This window comes from Lipophrys pholis (genome assembly GCF_963383615.2).
Source record: "Lipophrys pholis genome assembly, chromosome: 13".
Taxonomy (NCBI): Eukaryota; Metazoa; Chordata; class Actinopteri; order Blenniiformes; family Blenniidae; genus Lipophrys; species Lipophrys pholis.
Genome location: NC_137632.1, coordinates 13,695,803 through 13,716,728, shown reverse-complemented (window position 1 = coordinate 13,716,728; position 20,926 = coordinate 13,695,803). Strand labels below are relative to the sequence as shown.

General features: G+C 40.7%; 1 protein-coding gene across 2 annotated transcripts in view; it reads left to right on the top strand.

Annotated features, from left to right (window-relative positions):
- Window positions 1-20,926, top strand: part of tanc1b (tetratricopeptide repeat, ankyrin repeat and coiled-coil containing 1b) — a 96,385-nt gene that overhangs the window by 30,450 nt on the left and 45,009 nt on the right. For both annotated transcript variants that reach the window (XM_080478319.1, XM_080478318.1), the window contains exon 4: window positions 9,340-9,444. In XM_080478319.1, the coding sequence (XP_080334445.1) occupies window positions 9,340-9,444 (105 nt within the window). The remainder of the gene's footprint in view (window positions 1-9,339; window positions 9,445-20,926) is intronic.

Genomic DNA, 20,926 nt, shown 5'->3' with positions numbered 1-20,926 from the left:
TCTGAGAACAAAACTGCTCCGTACCATATGGCAGGTATTAACCAATATGATCTGAAATTGCTGCAAGCGATTGGTTTATTCTGAGTCTTTTTATTCTTTGAAAAAATGATTCAGCCACATTATGAGAGCTTCATTTGTCTCAATGGTCCTCATGTAAAAGCGATCACTCTTGTCTGCCTGCAGGTGCTTTTATACAATTGTAAAACATCTGACAGGCCTCCAGAAATGCAAGTCTTTCTCTTTCAGCCTGAAAACACAGCTGGTGCAGCTCTTACCTTAACTCTTCTCTGAAACACGTCAAAAGAATGTGAGTTGTCAATCATGGAAAGAAAGAAAGGGGTTCTGTATTGACCTCAGCGCATTTGAGGTTTTGATATCTGTGCAGGTTTGGATCCCACAGGTTTGACTACTGAGTTCAGTCAGCTTCCAGAGAATCATTTCTATGAATTCGCAATTGCATTGAACACTTTCTTTCAAGCAGAGAGCGGTGTAGCTGCACCATGTGTTTACACTTTACTGGCTGGTAATAGTCATGTGTTTACACTGGATTCAAGTCTTCCCAGACTGCTCCTATTCACCAAGTCGAAGACATGTTTGTCAGCAGCTGTGGGTGCTTCAAAGTAAGGAATACCTTTGTAGCTTAACTTGTTTCAACCTGAATCTTTGTATTCTGAAGACTTGGCGCAGAGAAGTGAAATCCTTTAAGTGGTCAATGTTGCCCCACTCACATGTGGCACTCATCTGTGGGCCATTGTTTAGAGTGGCTACAGCTTTGATCTGTTTAGTGTAAAGATGGGCTGGTGGGAAGCTGATAGTACAATGTTATCATTATATAAGTTTGGGTTGTTAAAGTTCACCTCTCTTTTTCCTTTAATGCTTTAACTTAATGTTTAAAATTAAGTTTGCCATTTCTTTGTCGTTTCTTCAGGATGGTGATGGTTGGACCGCCTTTTTCTTTAATAACTTGATTATTAAGGAAGTGTTCTACATTTTCTGACATAAAATGAATTTCAAGACCCAGGGTGGTTTGTAGTTCTGAAATTGTGATGATGTACAGGATGTAAATACTGGAAACCGGATACACAATGACAACTGTGCCGACTTACAAATAGCAAAATAACCATTTACCAATCATCTATCATATGCTCAAGTGCCTCTCAGGTTTAATCTGTCCAGTTACCTACAGTACTGGTATTGATTGAACAAACCGCAGCAATGAATATGATAATAAAATGTACATTAAGAGAGATGAAGGGACAGAGGGAGGAATATATATATAAAGAAAAGGCTGGGTTTGTGAAGGTGAAAAGGGCCCCGGGGACACGTCAAGGGGAACACTCATTAAAGGCGTATTCCCTCTTGTGGTACTCTGAGGCATGGAAAAGGGGAAAGAAATGGCCTGACAAGAAAGGATGTTCTGGAGGAACACCGGTGACAGAGGATTGGGGGATGGTCTGCAGGCAGTCCTCCACTTTCCTCACAGGTAACTGTGATAACCCGCAGGGGAGAGTTCACACCTCCAGTTAATAAACACATGCTGCAGGAAATGTCTCAGCTCTGCGACGAAATCAACATGCCGTCTTCTTTTCTTCTTGCTGAGCCGCAGAGGTGACGGACTGTGCTCCGTTTACGACTGATGTCTGTTGGAGCAAAGCTTTTCAGATATGTTGGATACAAAGAATAGAAGAAAAAAAAAATACCACAAAAAGGTTTTTCGTCTGTTTCAAAGTCTTGTCCGTTCAGTTCTGCGACGGCAATGCTTGTGCAAAAGAAGTTCCACGAGTGTAATGAATGAAATATTGCACAATATTTTTTTGGGAAACTACTGCAAGAACAGCCCATGGGGCAGAAGGGTGACTAAACTGTGGAAATGTTTTCAGTTCATCACAGGATTAACTCCAAACAGCTTAAATGCCCTACAGTGTCAGCAATACGGAAAAAGTGGATTAAATCAGGAAATCAACGCATCCAAATGGTGTTTACTTATAAGAACACATTTTTCTGATGTTTTGTTTTCAAACCTATTCATTTCTTATTTTGTGATTGTCCAGATAGAGAAAGAACTCCCTCAACAGTCACATAGTTTATAACAGGACTCTGTCATAACTAAATTTGACCTAACGAGTACAAGCATGATGCCTCGTAACACAAATCATGTCAAGACGAATATCCTCTGGTAATCCAACTGCTTCAAAAAAGTGAAGAAACTCAAACACAAACTGCCAAGTACTGGGCTTACCCCAAGGCACGTTGTAGTTTCTTTGGCCTGTAGTTGACTCTTCAAGGTAAACATCATTAAAGAGTAAAACAGAAAAACAAACAGGAATTTTGAGCCCCACATAACTTATGTCAGAACAATATTTTTGTATTTCCTTTTCAGATCTTGAAAATCTATGTACATGAGAACTTTTCAACTTCCAATAGTTTTGTCACCTTCTTTAATTGTGTCCTGAAGTCATCTTCCCCACATTTTCCATATGTCCTTGCATGCGCTCCTTCACACATCTGTTTGATGTCCTTCCCATCCTGCTGTCAATGATGCCGTTGAGGGGATGTGGTTTCACAGATTCGGCGTGCATTTTGCGGCTGGCCTTCATTTCCTGACACACTGAATAATCCGTGGCAGTGTGGAAGGCCTCAACTTGGTGGTTGTTCTTTTCATGAAAACTTCACAGGGGGACAACAGAGAAACATTGAGGTAATTAGGAGTGTGACGGATGCCTGAGCCGCAAAGTCTGGTGGCGTTGAGTGCCGCGGCTTTGATCAGCTAAACCCAGAGCTTAACCATGAAACACAGCACTCTGACATGTGTTGCCCAGCACCTAGCTTTTACAGTTTGTTTAAAGGCCCTTTAAAGGAGCAAGTTCCACAAAATGTACCTGCGTTTCCCCTTTTCTTTGTGCTCTACCTCAGCAGAGGTTAAGAACTCATTATATGACCATCTTAAGTGAATCAATTGTAGATCACAACACAGTATGCAAGACATTCCTGTAATTTTCAGCAGCTAGATGTTCCCTCTGCTCCGCCTCTCCAGAGTCTCCTGGGTATCGCTACAGTGACCTCCACTGGTTGTAATCGGTTACTGAGCTTCTGCGGGATGACAAGCGTTTGTCCCCGGTTTTCACTGCTTTGTTAGTCTGAGGGAAGCCTCCATGCTGCACCTTATGACAACTATGTGTGAACGACACTAAACAAACATCAGATGCAGCTGATTAGATAGTCCTCACAATGAGTTTCTACAACAAGGAGGAAGGATGCATGTCTTGCCCATTGTATGTACAGTTGATCTGTGACCTTCGGTATTTTAGTGCAATGATTTTCTTCTGTTCCAATCTGCACACAGTCATAAAACAGCACCCGGTCTGAATGCACTGATGTAATAAGGAGTGTGTTATTGTGATTGCTATTTTAGCACTATGGTCAGAGGTGGAACAGTCTGTGGTAGGCTGCTATGTATGTCTAAATAGGTTAATTGTTGTTTTCTGTGACAGGGGTTTTGTCTTGTGCATGTTTAGGGGTGACTCATTTCTTTTTCAGCCAAACAGCGAGCAGCTATGTTGACATAATCCCAGAGGACTTTGAAAACCCTTTTCTTTGTGGTTCAAGCAGGAGTTCACCTTGCTGATGGAAATATTTTATCCCACTACTTTTCTGTTACACCAACATTTTTCCTCAAATTGTAACAATCTTACAGCTGGAGCGAGCTCTGTTATGATGCCGCACCGTCCCCAGCTTGATACCTATCAGTAACATATCAACTGTCTTGTCTGTGAGTGCTGGTCGACGATATGAGCTGTTTTTTGAACAGCCTCTGTTACACAGTTTGCTTGGTGCCAGAGGTTTTTTTTTTGTTGAATGCCTTGGAGGTGATTATTTTAGCTATATGCTGTCTGTAGGAGAAACTATAGGCTGGATATCAGTCTCAGATCATTTGAGCCAACCTTTCTATACTGCTGTGTCGAGCTTAGGGTTGCGGGGTGCTGCAGCCATGCAACCTGACGGTGGAGACGGATACACCCTGAACAAACACACACAGGCATCCACACACACTCACATTCTAAAAGTATGCAATTAACCTTAAATGCATGTTTTTGTAATTTAAAAAAGAAGAACAATGAAAAAACCTGTGCACGCTCGGCGAGAACATGCAAATTCCAACCAGGGAATTTCTCGCAAACCATTATAGCACAATGCTAATTTCTATGGGATTACATGTTTACATACAATGTTACAGTAATGGAATAGACTCTAACAGCATGTGCAAATTTTCTTCATTTTAACCAACCTCTTCCAAGAGAAATATATAGTTTGGCATTCAGGATTCCTCACATTATTTTCAACTCCACATGGACAACATAGAAATCATATAGAAGGTATTGTGTGGTTGAGTGGATACTTCATCTTCTACATTAGTGCAGGTTTACACAGTGCTGTCAAGAGGGTAGAAACTCTCTTCAAAGTCAGTTGTAGCCCTTTTGAGGTGAGCGCTCCTGAAGTCAACACTGGATTCTGACACTAACCAGATCGCCTGGAGGGAATATTGATGCTTTTCTGAGAGCTGAGTTGTAAAAGACCTTGTGAGGCTGCAGGGACCCTTCGAAAGGTTCCTCTGATGAGCGCCCAGTGCAAAGTACTATCCAGTTCTCTACTTCACCACACTTCACTACTCTCCTGCAGCTTTGGTTCCTCATCACGTGTGATCCTCCTCTTTTCATGCGCAATAAAAATCTCAACTCACACCCTCTGCCTCTGACCCTAGAGCTGAATAAACTGTCAGCGCTCCACCGATGAAGTGGGTAGAAATGAGATGTGTTAATGAATTCCCTTATATGTTAAAGTTTGTGGTTGAGGGAAAGTCTTTGACAGCGTGAAAATGTATGCCCAATTGTAAAATAATGACGACTGAAGCACAATTCAAACCCAGGACAACTCCCACCATATTTCTTTCTCAGCTTTCATAATGTTATTAAGATTTTTATGTTTGTTCCAGTGCAGGTTGATTCACTAACACTGGTGAACCGTATTTTATCACCCTGCATTCACACTCCCAGTCGTATCCAAGAGTTTTTTTCAGAATACATTATTTCTCACTTTTGAGTTGAACTTCATTGTTCCGTTTGCGAGCATAAAGACGGCTGCTGTGGGACCACTTTCCTTCTCGCTCTGCTCAGAGAGCACAAACTGTCTCATTGATAAGTCCAAATGTGAAAAAGTCAAAGTCCATCTTGAAGAATGCTGGGAAAGCTCCTCGATCACTTCCTTACCATGAACAATCCCCCCCTTTCACAGGCATTTGACTGGACATTGTAAGTTGTTGCTGATAGGTATTCAAGTGCCTGGTATGTCCACGTATGTGTGCCTGAGCCTGCTGACTGATAGCTGGCTGGTTGTGGATGCCTGAGCCTCGCAGTGAATATTGCTGAGTGCTCTGCAGTCACAGCTCGCCAAGCTGCCTTACCCCCAGAGAGCGAGGCTTTTTCGCTCTGTTTTCCCTCCTTAATCCACCGCCCCCCTTTCCCTCTGTGTACTTGCATTTCTTCCCAATTATTTTACATAACTTTACATAGATACATATTTACACATATATCCACTATACACAGAGGATGAGCAGCTATGCATTCCAGAATCACAAGGACTTAATGAGCAAGTTGCACTGAATGTGTACTCGCTGACAAATATGTTTAGTTAGGACATATTGACATTGTGAACCTAATACACTGTATACTAGGATGGGCTAATTGTGAGGTCCATTTTTTCTTCAGATGAATTGATTTATAGCAGTTGGGGATGGGGTCAAATATCCGTATATCTCTCTCATAGTAATTAAAACTTTTTCATTTGCAGGCCAAACAAAACCCTGATAAATATTTCTGTTTTAAGTTTCAAGTAAAGGGCAGCAGCCAACTCGAGAGTTGAAGTCACATTATTAAGATCACACGTGACACATATGGAGTCTAAGGCTACGTAGTAAGTTTTGGTAAATGATTCTTAAGAATTTTCAATTTAAGAATGGCTGATGGAATCCACAGGTTATGAATTGCATCATCGGAGTCTGGGACTTTACATTTAGACCTGCAACTATCATGCCTGTGATGCGTTTTATTTGATCACTGTAGTTTATTTGTTCATTTCAATTTACCTTCATTTACATTGCGAGCAGTTCTTAAAATAAGTCTTTGAAAAAAATAAATATTTGTTGAAACAAACAAACTAAAACAACAACAAACGTGCTTGCTAGAAGAATCAAAGAAACCTCTCCCTGGTTTCTTCCAAAATTGCAAACTGACTTTACCTCTCACTTCCTTTTTCCCCACTTTTCCTGTGTTTGTTATATAATTCATTCGTTACAGTTAATCATTGATCATTCTGGAGAAATCCACATGTATCTCTGCAGTACAGAAACATTTAAATTAGGCGAAGAAGACGGCAGCATCTTGTTGAATGAAAAGAACTGCAGTCTTATTGATACTTGAGCCTTGAGGACTTCAGAGCGAAGCAGCACAGACAACTGGCAGTTTTACATAAACTTCTTGCATAAACATCAGAGATGATCCAAACACTGCTAAGTACACATAACAGCCAAAACTTTATGACTATTAACAGATGATGCAGATTAAGTTGGTTGTTTATCTATATTAGGTTGTTGGCTTTTTTTGATCTAATCAGTTTCCTGCTTTTTAGGAGGATGTCAAAATGAGGTGTTTCAATTTTGTCCTTTTGTACTTTTGATGCAGGGAGTCAGCAGTTGACAAAAATGAATGTTGCCTGGTAAACAGAGCTTAATGTGCTTAATACTCGCTTCTTCTTTCTGGTACAGTTTTGGAACATTAACATTTATTATCCTGCATTACATTTAATATTGTTTACCAATTTATTTGCACATAAAATCGATTCGCATTCAGAATTTTGCTGACAAGGTATGATGAAGGTGCAAGTGCCTCATATCTATCCCTTTTTCCATTGTCCTTCAAGGTTCATATATCTGAGGCTTTCATTCCTGTGACCTTTTCATGCCTGTTATAAACCGCAATTGCTTATTCGTTAGTGCTTCCACCAAGAAGGGCAGCGTGATAATGGCACCTTGCTAAATCTTGAGATGAGATTCTGAATGGAGTGGTAACTCCTCTGTGCCTTGTGTGATGCTCAGACAGCAGACTCCTTTTGCCTCGTTCCTCTATTATCAACCATTATATGTGGCTTAGAATTACCCCTGATAGTCAGCCACATGTTTGTTATTTCATGTGCGGATCCTGTGCCCCTCTTGGCGGTTTGTGTACACCAAACGTGATCTTGAGCATGTGGTTCAGATTACTCCAACTGTAGCCTTTGTTGTTTTTTCGATAAAATACAGTCAACAGGGCATATTAGGCAGTTTTCTGTTCACCGAAGATATTTACCTGAGCTGAGTGTTTCACATACAGCCATCTCTGTCTCTGTGTTCCCACTTTAATTGGAGCCATGTGACTCCTGGGTAATAGGCTGTGCCTGACCGTCCACAGATGAATGGAGGGTTTTCAGGACACCCTTTGGTTTTGTCTGCCAAATAACAGCCTGACTTGGATTGCTTTTGTGGATGCTTCACTGGACCAGTCACCTTCAGACCTAAAGCCTTCTATCTACACAAATGAAGCTGTCTGTAACGTTGCATGTCCTCTGAATCCCTAAATTACAGTGCATTTGCACAACGCTTCAGTCATCCTCTTTGCTATACACCACAACTTATGCCTTGAAACGATACCATTTGAGTTATGGTGACAAACAGGAAAACAAACCTGTTTGAACTACATTTTGCACTGGAGTCACTATGCATTTCAAGTTGCATATCCATAGATGGCACTGTGCATCAAGCAGCAGTGATTTAGGAAAATGTCCCATCTGATTCACCGGATTTCTTGGAGGTGGGAGTGACGGGTTATCAAATGTGGTAATAGGAAATGGCTGCCTTTGCTCTCTCATGTACTCCTCATGTTATGTCTGGGGTTACTCACACAGTCATCTGATAACATGAGTCTGGAGGAGGGGAAAGAGCAGAAGTAGGAGGTTTGGGTTACAGTAGGTCAAGGCTGGAGCAGTGCACAACAGAGACTGGGAACGCTGTTAGCTTTCATGGATCTTTGAGTCCAAACTGTACAGCCTCCTGTTTATTGGATTACTTTTCTGCTGTTTTACTTTTTGACTATGTGTCCCGACTCTGGAATTTATTTCCTTTTTACAATCTGTGCTCCAATTGGAGGGGTTAGAAAGTTACACCGCATGTTGCTTGGGAGATGTTTCTTTCCTTTTGACATCGTATTTAGACTAGTGTTTTACCTGGGTCTCGCATGCATTTAAACAACTCTGTAACCACTTTTAGGTTAGTAGTGCTGTGACACCACTCCACAAAACATTTTGGCTTCAAAACAATTTTCTGCTTCTGCATTGAATTTTTTTCAAAGGATAAATTAAAGGCGCTTCTCTCTAACCTTTTTTGTGTAGGAATGTATCTTTGTAGTTTCAGCACACTGAGCAGCATTGTGTGTGTAAAACGGATTCTCTAAACTTTTCATGGTTTCGCCAGACGGTACAGAGCACAGCCACCAGCCATGGTCAAATCGTCAATAAAAACAAAGATGTTGCACTGATTCCCCAGATGCATCATCTGACTTTCATCAGGAAACCTGGACCTTAACCTAGCCATAAACCGCAGCTGTTGTTGCAGCAATAGAAGGAAGCACTATCAACAGGCGGCGCTCAGATAGATCAACATGTCGGGAAAGGCTTTGCTGGTTTGGATATGTTCTCTCATGTCTAACAGTGAATATGCGTGTCGCTGGACTCATTTTTAGTTCACTAAGAGGCTAATTGTTGTGGTTTCCTGCTGTAGTTTACATTCCCCAAGCCAGCCCGCTGTGCTTTACTGGGTCTCTTGCCCTGCAGACGGTATATAATTCACGTTACCAGAAAGAATTGGAGGGAGTCCATGCAGGGAGCTGTCCGAGAGCATGTTAATGTGTGTGAGTGAGTTTAATGTGAGCTACGGAGTGCAGCCAAGCTCGTCCAACGAAGACACCACTGCCTCTCATCCTTCGTCCCATCTGGAACATATTAATCCTGTGAGAGCGCTCGCTCTGGTTCCCTCATTCTCTTGTCTTCTCTCTCTCTCTCTCTCTCTCTCTCTCTCTCTCTCTCTCTCTCTCTCTCTCTCGCCCTCTCTCTCTTGCCCTCTCGCTCTCTCTCTCTCTCTGTCTCTCTCTCTCCCTCCCTCATTTCTCTCGGTCTCTCTCGCTCACTGTCTTTTACTCTTGCTCTCTCTGTGGGACGCTCTCGCTCATTCTGCCTGTATCTTCTTTGTGCTGGTAGGTCCAATCAGGAAGCCCAAATATGTAGAGAGTCCTCGTGTCCCTTCTGATGCCATCGTGTCAGCACTGAGGAAGGTGGCTGATAAAAAGGACTCCTCGCACAATGGTGAGTTATGCTTACGATTCATTTCTGAAGTTGTCTGCTTGTGTTTTTTTCCATGAAATAACTGTCGGTTTGAAAAATGTACATGTTTTCTGTAGTCCACTTCATCGCTGCAGATTTAGGACTACAACTTTTATCATGTGAACAAATCATCACTTTCTGTATGAGTAAAATTGAGTGCTTTGGATCATTCTTTCCTTCACATAGTTCCTCATATGAGCACCCAGTAGTGCCGTGTTTATTCTGAACTGTGTGTGTTTAGATTACCGAGGAGTCAGCTTTCCACAGTGTGAGGATATACACTGTCTGACCAAAGTGCTGGATTTGTAATGTAATGAGGACAAGACCTTTAAATTCTCTCGAGCTGTACATGTGTGTTCCTGTGTTCCCACACTTCTGCGAGGTGTGCCTTTAAAGTTATTGCGCCTATTCCGTTCTGTTTGGGGATTGTGTTTATGTGTGAAAGGGTAATATTCCACTGAGTGCTCTGTTTTGACTTCCAGCTGGGCAGGCTCAAATTCCTCTCATAAGCTTAAGTGGAATTGCTAGATGTGTTATCTTTAGCAAAAATGCGAAGTAGACAGAGTGCCCCTGATTGTGCGTGGCTTAAAAGGGGAGACAGTTGTAACCCAGTGCAGCACAGTCACCGTTGACTGTGGCATACCGAGACACAAGGGTGTGTCAAACATTCAGCTGGCAGATCAACCGTATCCTTTGACAGTTGATGCACTGGCATATTTAGACGTTAAATTTAATCAGATGCAACCTAAAAATACTTTAGAAGATTCGGATTTGAATGTTAGAATAGGAATTGAGGCATGAGGATATTTTGCAGATTTGAACACCATGTCTGAACACAATTCTTTACTATGACAGTGTCATTCCACTTCTCACTGTACGACAACACCCTTCAAATATACATATGTACTATTTATTTGCCATGAAACTTCTTAAAACATATCATCACACAAATACATGCACATTTGCACATTTTTGCTGTCTTTCTAATAGTACTATTCATAATTTTTCTCCATTGTTTTCATCGCTGGGAAAATTATGCTGATGGGTGGGTTGTGTTTTAAAGCTACTTATGTTTAGAGAAGAACACAGCGTGTTCAGCGCTTCCATACCTCCAGTTTTATGTTAGACTAAAGTAACTGTTCAGGGGGCTTAACAGGATTACTCTTTCTTCATGAAGTACAGTGTTTAGGCCCTTTGTATTGCTGATTCAATCTCACTGGTATAAAACAGAAATATTTTCAAATCACTCGATGAGCCATCAAAAAAGGTTTAACAATGACTTAAGAGGTGTCTTGGATTCATTATATATATATAAAAAAATTACAAGAGAATTCAAATGATTTAAAAAAATGTGTATGTGTCCAGAACTTCTTTTGGAGTCCACCAGCTTGATATGATTCAAAAACATATCTGTAATGTAAGCTCCCGGAGTTTCTTCTGTGAGGACAAAATCATTTTTGTAGCTTTCTAAAGTAACATTTTGGAGAGATAGATTAGAGTAGATGTGTAAAACCATTTCTATTCTTCATCAGTCAGGCCTTTGTTTATTTATATTTAAGTGATTTAACAGAAACCAGTCTGAATGAAAACTTGACAGTTTTTTTTTAAGTTTACCAACAGACATTTAAAGGGCCCTGAGAGCATGGAGGAAAGGACAGTCTCGTCTTTCTTTTGACAAACTCTAACCACAGTGTCTGCCAAACACCAGGCACTGCTCATCATCTGGCCAATATCATCATTATAGTGAAGCAGGTTGGTGACTGTATCATGTATGGGATGTTCCTGAATGGACATTGGTGTGATCAGCAAGGGTAGGATAAATATCACCAAATACTGAGAAGAACTATATATATACTGGCCAAAGTTAAGTGGAATGCTTGTTTGGATTCCTAATCAGTCAATCAAAGATATGATTGCTGGTTTAAAAAATAGGCTTCTTCTGTATACAAGACATGAAGATGTCTGTCTGTCCTCCTATCAGAGTACAGTACTCTCTTACTGTATATCCCTGCTGGGGTTAGGTAAAATCCAGGTTACACTCTAGAGAGGTCATGACTTCATAGCACATCTAAGTGAAGAGCACAAACTTTCAACCAATCACAAATGAACACAACCTAGGCAAGCATTTTCATGTCTTGATCATGGGGTAAATATTGTCCAGAAATGATCCATTTTACTTTTTCAAAATAGATTATACGTCACAAGAGGGGATCTAATTACTCCTCCTGAACTATCTTACATAAATGTGACAAACCTACTTAGTGGGTCTCCAGAGAAATGGCCACACCAAATGTATAGCACCATTTGGCTGCTTCGATCTTTAGTTTGCCTCGGGGAGTACCCAAAAATAAACTGAGATGATAAATTAGATTCTTGCTCGGATGTTATTGTTCTTGTCTGCTCCCGACAGTGGAGATCTGGTCACTTTATGACAAACAAGAAATGGCATGGCCATCTGTTGGGACAGTATCCAGGCTGATTAAGCACATAATATTCCTAACTGGTAGAATAAGAGCAAATGTCTTTTCCCTTTTACAGCTCCGGGCTTCTAAGTGAGGCTGAGCCTATTCACTGAGTGACTTGTACGTCTTCCGAAATGACCAGTATGTTTGTCAGGACAGTAAGCAACCTGCTTGTGTCCTTTTTGTGGCTGTGTGTAGTTCATTCAGTAAATTTAGCAATAAAGTCAACAAAAAAGCCAGATGAAGCTATGTACCTGTTTTTCTCATGGCTGTAGTGAACAGGTAAAAGTTTACTGCTGAGAAATAACAGGGGCGAGACAGCTTACTTAAGTCATTATGTGTAATGAGGAACTGTGTAAATTCCCCACTAATAGAAGCTAATTATGAAAGCCCAGCTGTAGTCGGCTGAGGCCCGATCACAGCTGACAAGTTTACCGATTGCAACTTCACCATGCAGTGTGATTAAGTGTGGTGTTATTCCAGCAACAAGATTTACTTGTATATATGTGTATCCACAGGTCCAATGTAACAAGGGCAGATCCAGTACTATTTTGTCGATAAATCTTGTGTTGTCTTCTACATCAGACACAATAAATTATCCTGTTGTTTTTTTTTCCACCAGCCATTGCGACAGGATGTGATGCTTGTTTGATATTGCTGTTTTTGTACCAAGGTCAATGTCAGCAGAAAGTGCTGACTGAGGACAGGAAGTTAAAAGTTCTGTAGCACGAGAACTCGGTGACATCTCGGGTACAAATCAAGAGGTTGTAAAGAGGCATATGCTGAAGGATGTCTCTCTTAAATTTGAACTGCCTAAAACAGTGTTTTATCTCTACACAAGCTGCTGACAGTGTAAAAATTGATGCTGTGCACACCTGGGATTGTGTCTGGAATATGTTTTAACTTTTTTTTTTTTTCACTATATTTATTTTATTTAGTTGTATTTCTTATTTGCCCGTTTCATTTTGGCTGACATACCTAATTTGAATGAAGGTCTTCTTTTAGGTTTGTCCTTTGGCTTTCCTTTTTGTCATGCTCTGGTTTGTGTATCCACAGGCCAGGCTGCAGCCAAAGTAAGGCAGCAGGTTTTTAACATGCAGCAGTGTCCTCCCACATGGCGCTGTCTTTGAGGAAGGATTGTGTTTCTGGTAACCGTGTACTAAATGCAACGTGTATTTTTATTTCGACTACGTGTCCGTGCGGACCTTTGTCTTTGTTTATGCATGCGTGTGTGAGTTTGTTTGCAACAGGCGGCTGACTGTCGGTCCACAAAATTGTTTCAGCTGTGGTCTCAGAGCTCTGTCTCTGTCAATCAGGAAAACCACAGGTCCTGTTGTCTCCCACAATTATGTCTTTCTCCGCATGCCCATTTTACAACCCCAGTGAGGCTCTGGGCCACCGACCCAAACACTTAGCACCTGTTTCTCCATGTATTGATCACCCTGTCAATGATGAAACTGGTCTTTAGTGAATATTAGCTACTTAAAGTGTCTGGTTATAGCATCACTTTAGTTTTGTCATAGTGACAAGGCTGGTTGACCACTGAAGGTCTTCTCATGAAAAATCTTTGAACGAGTCCCTGATTTGTGTGATTCATTGAATTCATACGAAGATGAATACAAGGGATGTGTCTGCAAATGTTGAAGGTCATGGTATCATGAGTAATTATACATTTGAGTCGCCTTCACTACACACAAAAGCATCAGCCATTTCAATTGAATGTAAAACAGCATATACACTTACTTTAATAAGTTTAACTAATTAATATTCCAGCACAATTGTATAATCATGTACAATTGTGACGAGTTTATAAAAACTTGCGATGTTATCCACGCTGACCCTGTTCGTGATTTTCTATGAGGCAAATAGTAGCTTTGCGTCAACAAAATCATCTCCCTTTCAATGGGAGATGATTTTGTTGCTGGCTGTGACAAAGTGACAAGTGCTTTAAATTTCTATAGCAAATCAGGTTCATTGCTGAGGATTGTTTCCATCAGCAGTCTGAGGATGATTCATTCTGTTATTTTTCTTTTTTCCCACTGAATCAAAAGGTGTTATTAATCTGTGCCGTCCATCTCTAAAGGACTTTTGCAGGATGGCCACCATGACCCACTGGGCCAACTGCTGCTTGAGTGTCAGCTCTGCTGGTGTCATTATGAAAATGATGCCTTCTGTATCTGTCATTTCAGCAATATTAATAAAAGATTGAGCATTGCATCAAGCTGATATGTCAGTCAAAGTACGATTCCCGCAGGCAATATTATTCTCTATTCAGAGGCACTTTATAGAGTCTCAATTTAATTAGTTGTAATGTTTCATTGGATGCTCAGTCTGCACTTACAGCACCTTGGAATGTGAAGTAAAGGCTCCAGGGGTACACGTCACCTTGTACCTCTGAACTTCGATAGAGAAACAGGATGTATGTTCTCATTGAGGGTTCATTAACCAGGCTACACTGTTGTGGTAATGAAACCTCCAGCTGCTAATGAGCACCGGCTGGATTGTTTTCTCGGCAGAGAGAGAGCTAAGGCAGCCCTGTGAAGCCAGTCTGTTGATGGAGTCCCCTCCTCTTCCTCCTCCTCCTCCTCCTCCTCCTCTTCCACCCATTTTCTGCTCCTCCTCCTCCTCCTTCCGTCTTCATTCTTCTATCACTGAAACACGCGGCTGCTATTTCACACCTGCTCATAAACTTCCTCAGGCAGCAGATAACGATGTTGTTTTTTGTGTGTGTGCCTCCATTCACTGTACAGTTACTGGGATAACAAAGTGGTTCCAGCTACATCTCTGGTTTTTCATTTTTCAATGAGTACAAAATAAAAAGGGACAAGACAAATGCTTCATCTAGACCATTGAGCTTATTTCCTCACAGTAGCTTTTTTACTTAATAACTAGCTTTCCATCAGATCGATGAAATATCTTCACTATGTGCAAACAAGTGAATTTGCTGTTGACTTACAACTACATTTTTGTTGTTCCTTCTGAAGTGTCTCCCAGAATGCAATGTCCATTAGGAATTCTTAATGAAACCGATTCAAGTGTCAGGTGACATATGAAAAGAGACCCGGTGTGGCTCCCCTGTTACACATAAAGACATAAACTTACCTGTGGTCTATTCAGGTGGCAGCAATTAATAAACTAGGTAGCCAAGATGAGTACTTAATGAGAGCCTTGAGAACTCTTTTGAATGTTTTTTTGCCCGTTGTGAAATCATGGGGTGTGTATCATACGAGACGAGCTTCCAATTAGCAACAGAGTATGTATATTTACATCATTTCAGCTCAGACAAGTGTTACTGTGTTGGTTTAAGTTAACCAAGCATATATATTTGTGTGGGAAATAATATTGAAGTTTGATTTTGAGTTAGGTAATTGTGAATTCAAATACAAATGGAGGATTTGCTGTTTGATGAAGGCATAACATGCCATAACGTTGTTATTGTGCCAAAAATATAATTTGCTTTTAATTTCTTTAAGCTATTAGAGTATCTGTCATTAGATGGCTGATAACAGATGTATCTTATTTGATGACTTCAGATTTGACTGCTACTGTAACTTTTATTATTAGAATTTTTAAGTTGTCATAGAAATTTACAGAAAGTGATGTTGTATTAGTACTTAATTTTTCCACTTTCTCATTATTGGAGCATCAGAACATTAAATTCTAAAACAAATGATCAGTTGTCATTTCCTATACCTTTTGTAAACAGACATACATTAGTCTTCATCACATATTGGGATATTTTCAGAGCATGAATATAAAAAGGACACCTTCTATATGACAGGATTATACACAGAATGAGCTACTTCAGAGCTGGACATTTATTTTGATCTACTGTATCTGGGAGAGAACATCAAGAATCTTCACGATCAGAGACACTCATAAATGTTGTACATGTCTAATAAGTATATTTTAGTGAGATACATTCATCAATGAATAGGCTCTATCTCAACTGAAGGTGTCAATGTGCACAATAACAATAAAAGATGAGTGTACATATCATCTGAAATAGCTAGACAAGGTATGCCAGGAAGTTGTAGTCGGCTTCCTTCAGGTTATCTCTGGAGACAAGTTTGCAGTCAGAAGTGCCCCGCACCTTCCAATTTTTAAGTGAGAGCTGTCTTTTTCTTGATCGCTTGGTTAGAAACTGACTGACGAGCTGAAAATGATTTTGGTCTTAAACTAGTGTTAAAGCTTTATTTGTATTATGAAATCGATACAATTAATTGAAAGTTGAGTTTAGTTTCATGGCTGTTTTGATTTTAGGAACTAGTAATAACAGTAGAGGCAGAGGGATATCTTGTGTGCAAACATAATGCTTATATTCCAGGCAGATATATCTTTGTTTGTTCTGCACTAACATTTAAAATTGATTTATATGTCCTTCACTGTGTAAACGCAATAGTCCTCGGATGTGCCATATACCACTGGTTTAGAAGAGCATGCCAGCTTATGACATTGCCAACAAAGACATTCTTCTCCACTGTTTATTAAACAATATATTCAGTATTACAGCACTTGTGTGAGACACATACCGCATTGTGACATCCGCTTGTGCTAAATGCACTCTCGAGGTATCACGACCATAAAAAAGCCAAACACTGAAAGGACTGCACGGAAACTCCACAGGGAAATAATGACAAGGAAAGCTTACTGATGTTATTTCTACTGGCTAATACTGTGCACCAATGGCTGTTCAATAAGGCTTTAGATTCTATCAGCTTGAAGGCTGTAGAGAATAGAGGTTATGAGTGAAAGGTGGCTGGTTTGAGCTATAAACAGATCCAAATAATCTGGAAAGAAAGCGAAAACAGCAGAATTTCCCCCCCCCAACCCCACTCCCATGGCTGAGCTGCCCTCAAGACTAACACTTACCCAACAGATAGGACTGCCTCCAGATAAGGCTGAGGCTGTTTTTTTAGAGGCTTCTAGGTATGAAAATAGAGACAAAACTATATAAATATTGTTATTTTTTTCCCCCTAGCCAGCAGTGATTTAATTCACCACTACCTTCAATATTTATTACAGCTTTCAATATATTTACCTGTTGTTCCTGTCAACGGATATTAGAGTTGTCAAGAGTGATGAATAGGTGATAATAACATTCCCAGGGTCACAGTTTAGCTATGAGACAAATGTCCTGTTATTTTCTGTTTATAAACAGTATAAATAATGAGTCGCACTGTTTGCACAGTCTGAATGTATTCAAAAGTGGAATATACCTGCAGTATATAAACATCAGTTCAACACAGATTTCCTCCTATTCTTGGTGTTTGTTTATAACTGCTGGAACATGAAATGCGGTGCAAACTTTGTGGATGCAGTTGGTACTATTTATTAGTATTGTTGGCACAGTGCATTGATTTTCATTGGGACCTCTGGCTGATGTGGCCCGGGAGATTTTGTTTTTGTTTGGAAATGTTACATTTGTCTTAATGTCAGCCTATCGGTCTGTTTGTATCCAAATTCAGCCGGACACATCTCCAGTGCAGTCTCGCGGGTCCTGATTGGTTTTCAGAGAGGGCAGGTTTAAGTGGTTTTGAGGAGCATATGATGAAGCAGTTGTGTCAGGGCTCAGAAATGTAGAGCTGGGTGACGGATTCAATCAGGTTTAACCCCAAACTATCAGCCCGGGCTGGTGACTGAAGCTGGTGAACACACAGTTTGTGAGAGCACAAATAGCAATGCTCCGTTGTGAAAAGATACCGAATCCACAAATCGGATAGATTTTTCTTCTTTGTACCACAGTTTAGCCAATGCACTCACATATACAGTTTTTCTTTATTTTGTAAATGAAATTCACTCAGACGTTGCTCGTCCACTGCTTTAGTAGTCTGGTTTTTCAATCGCTTTCCAAACAAATGTTAAAGCATTGGTCTTACGGGAACAATACTTTGTCGTTTGTCGTCGCTATGGAACTGTGTTAGCATTTCCAGAGCTAAAAGCTTTGTCTTTGACCAAATGTCATCAGAAGAAAACCGCCTGTCACTGTCTGGTAATGAACAGTGGCTATAAAGGTGTGATGTGGAAGGTGTCCCTTTGAAATGACGCAGACTCATTTTCATTCTCTGTAATGTTCACTGAAGGTCATTGAAGCCTGTGCAATGGTTGTAACATTAAACAAAAACAGGACCACCTCCAAGAGCACTCAGCATGGGTGATACTGTGTCTGTTAGGAGTGCCCACAGGAATCCTTCAGAGATGAAAAGTCAGAAACTATATTTGAAAAATCCTCCTTGAAATTGATTCTCAACTACAGTGGTGGTGGATGAGAGGATAGAGAAGCTTGTGTTCAAAAGGTTGCAGGTTTGAATTCCACTTCCGGTAAGTTCCCACTGTGGCTTACTGAGTCCCATCTGCCCCCACGGCCACTGCACAGGAGCTCCACTGCTCCTTGGAGATGGGCTCATTGCAGGACACAGATTTTGCTGTACATTTGTTGTTTGTGTGACAAACAAAGCTTTTTTCTTCAATTGTGGTCTGTATTTAGATATCGGCACCAATGCTTCTCTTTGTTCTTCACTATAACAAACAGATTTTCAATGTTTTGGGTTTCTATTGCACTATATTTGCAATAGTGATGCAAGGACATCATGTGCTAAGTTGGAATTCACTGTCTGTTGCTATATAGACAAAAGCTTCTATTTATTCAGTGTCGGACCTTCAGGCTCCTGGAACTCTTGCAGTTTCCTTTCAGGCCTATAGAATATTTCAGCTTCTGAAAATTAAAGACACTTCTGAGAGGTACAGCTACTTCCCACAGGGCAGTGCCAACATAACAAACATCACAAACCAAGCCCCCCTGCGGGCAGATGTGTCAAAGGGTAATATAAATATTCTGCACAGCCTGAAGTTAAAGATATGTGCTGGTGTGGAATTACTTACACTGCATGTATCTTGTCTAACACATTTTGTTCTTGGCTGAAGGATACAGGCACACGATTATCGTGCCAGACCATAATGCCAAATTCAGTTTTGTTTAAAGGCCTCTGATAAGTCTCGGGCATGGTCTACTATTTCTTGACTAAATTGTGGTCGTCGCTACAGTAGTGTGAGCCTTTTGTGTTTAATTATGACCAAGTTTTCAGGGGGAATCAAGAACATTAGAGTTGAATTATTTGTCACCACTTATGTTATCTGCTTGATTACACATGTTTTCCACACCCGAATAAAAGTTCAGCTTTGTTTTAGTGAGCTAATGGATTGAGGCTACAATTAACGATTGCTTATTGTTTAATGTGCTGAATGTTTTTTGAAAAACAAATTCCATCCATCCATCCATCCATCCATCCATGTTGAAACAGACAGTTGTGCACACTCAGTCTCTCCTGAAATCGTCAAATATCCTCAAATGCATGTTTTGGGACTGTGGAAGGAGTCCAGAGTGCCCGATGAAAATCCATGCACACACAACATTATTTTCACTTGCTGTATTTTGCTGGGCAAGTCAGTTTTTTGGGGGGGATTTTTTTTTCCGTCCATATATATTCCCCCCCAAAAAAACCCTACTACTGCACAAATTTAAAAAAAAGCGCAAAAACAGACAGAGGGATTGTAGTGTCTAAGAAACCTTGAAATGCAGAGAAACTGTTACCACGATGACGAAAATAAATAAAGATATTCACGGTCTAAAAGAACGACCACCACAACGGGAGTAAATCATTTAGATATGGTTCTGGAACAGCAGCTGCTCGCCGAGGTTTTATCACTTTATGTAAAGTATGTTCATGAACACATTCAATGCTCATTCAGTCGGGAATCCATTTGCACAAATTCCAGAACCATTGCAGCTGATAATGATAATGAGTTGATCAGATGTTGACATTTCTAAAGTGTTAAGGAGGCCAAGGTGGCTTTGATGGGAAGCCTTCACCTCATCTGCATTATGGGGTTTGGTGTTTCATTTTCCCCTTCATAGTGACCCACAGGTATACGCCAGGCCCACTGGCAATGAATAATCCCCAGTAATACTATGACCAGCCAAGCACTACTGTAGCTTAGATTTAGATTTTAAATTCATCACATACAAGTACGGCAGTGAAATGCAGCGACTGTCCACCAGCCTCTACAACACAAAAGTATCAAAATAGGCAATAACTGTAAAATATAAAAGAAAAACACAAACAATACAGAAAAAAACCCACAAATAGAAGAAGCACAAACGGTGCAATGCCACAGTACCCCCAGCCATGTCCATCTATCGTCCCTGTTTGTGGGGTGCTGACTGGAGGTCAGAGTTCACAGTCCTGACAGCTTGAGGGAAGAAGCAGCTCCTGAGTTTCCCTGTTGTGAGTCAGTGTGGGCAGGTGTAAAGTCCTGCTGAGAAAAGAAAGCAACATCTCCATCAAGTTTTCAGCCGACAGAAGCATGAAGATCTCTAAAATCTGCTTTCAGGCGGTGTATTGACTCTTGACTTGCTGACCTGGTACCTCAGACCAACCCTATCTATAAAGACTTCACACTGAAAATGAAGCTACTTGGTTGCGAAGTCTCTCTACCTCTCTTCCAAATGATACGTCCTCGACGCACTGACTCCATTCTCACTGCAGTCCCTGTGAAACTCTTCCTCATCCGTGAATCGGCTCTGCTAGAAAATCTTCACATGGCTGCAGTCATCCCTGTAGCTGGTTCACCTTTTATTTTTTTCGCCACATTTTGTCCATCCAATCAATTCTGCATGCATCTGCTTTGATCCCTCACGCTCCGAACAGTCGGCCCTTTCCACAGTCATCTTCTCTGGAGGGTTTTAGCAAGTGTCTTCCAGAGAACTCTCAAGTCAGCAGTCTTCCTCGTGACTGCAGCAGGGTGTAATGAACATATCTGGAAATGCAGCTTCCTCGGTGCAAGGTTTTGTTTTGCATACAGGCGATATTTGGAAAAAGCCACAGTTTTCACAACCAGCTTTCAAATGTTGAACTTGTTGTGACAGAGCAGAAATGAAGTGTTCTGTGATGTGCATAATATACAACTCTAAGAAATGGGGTACCATTGAAGTCATCCTGCCG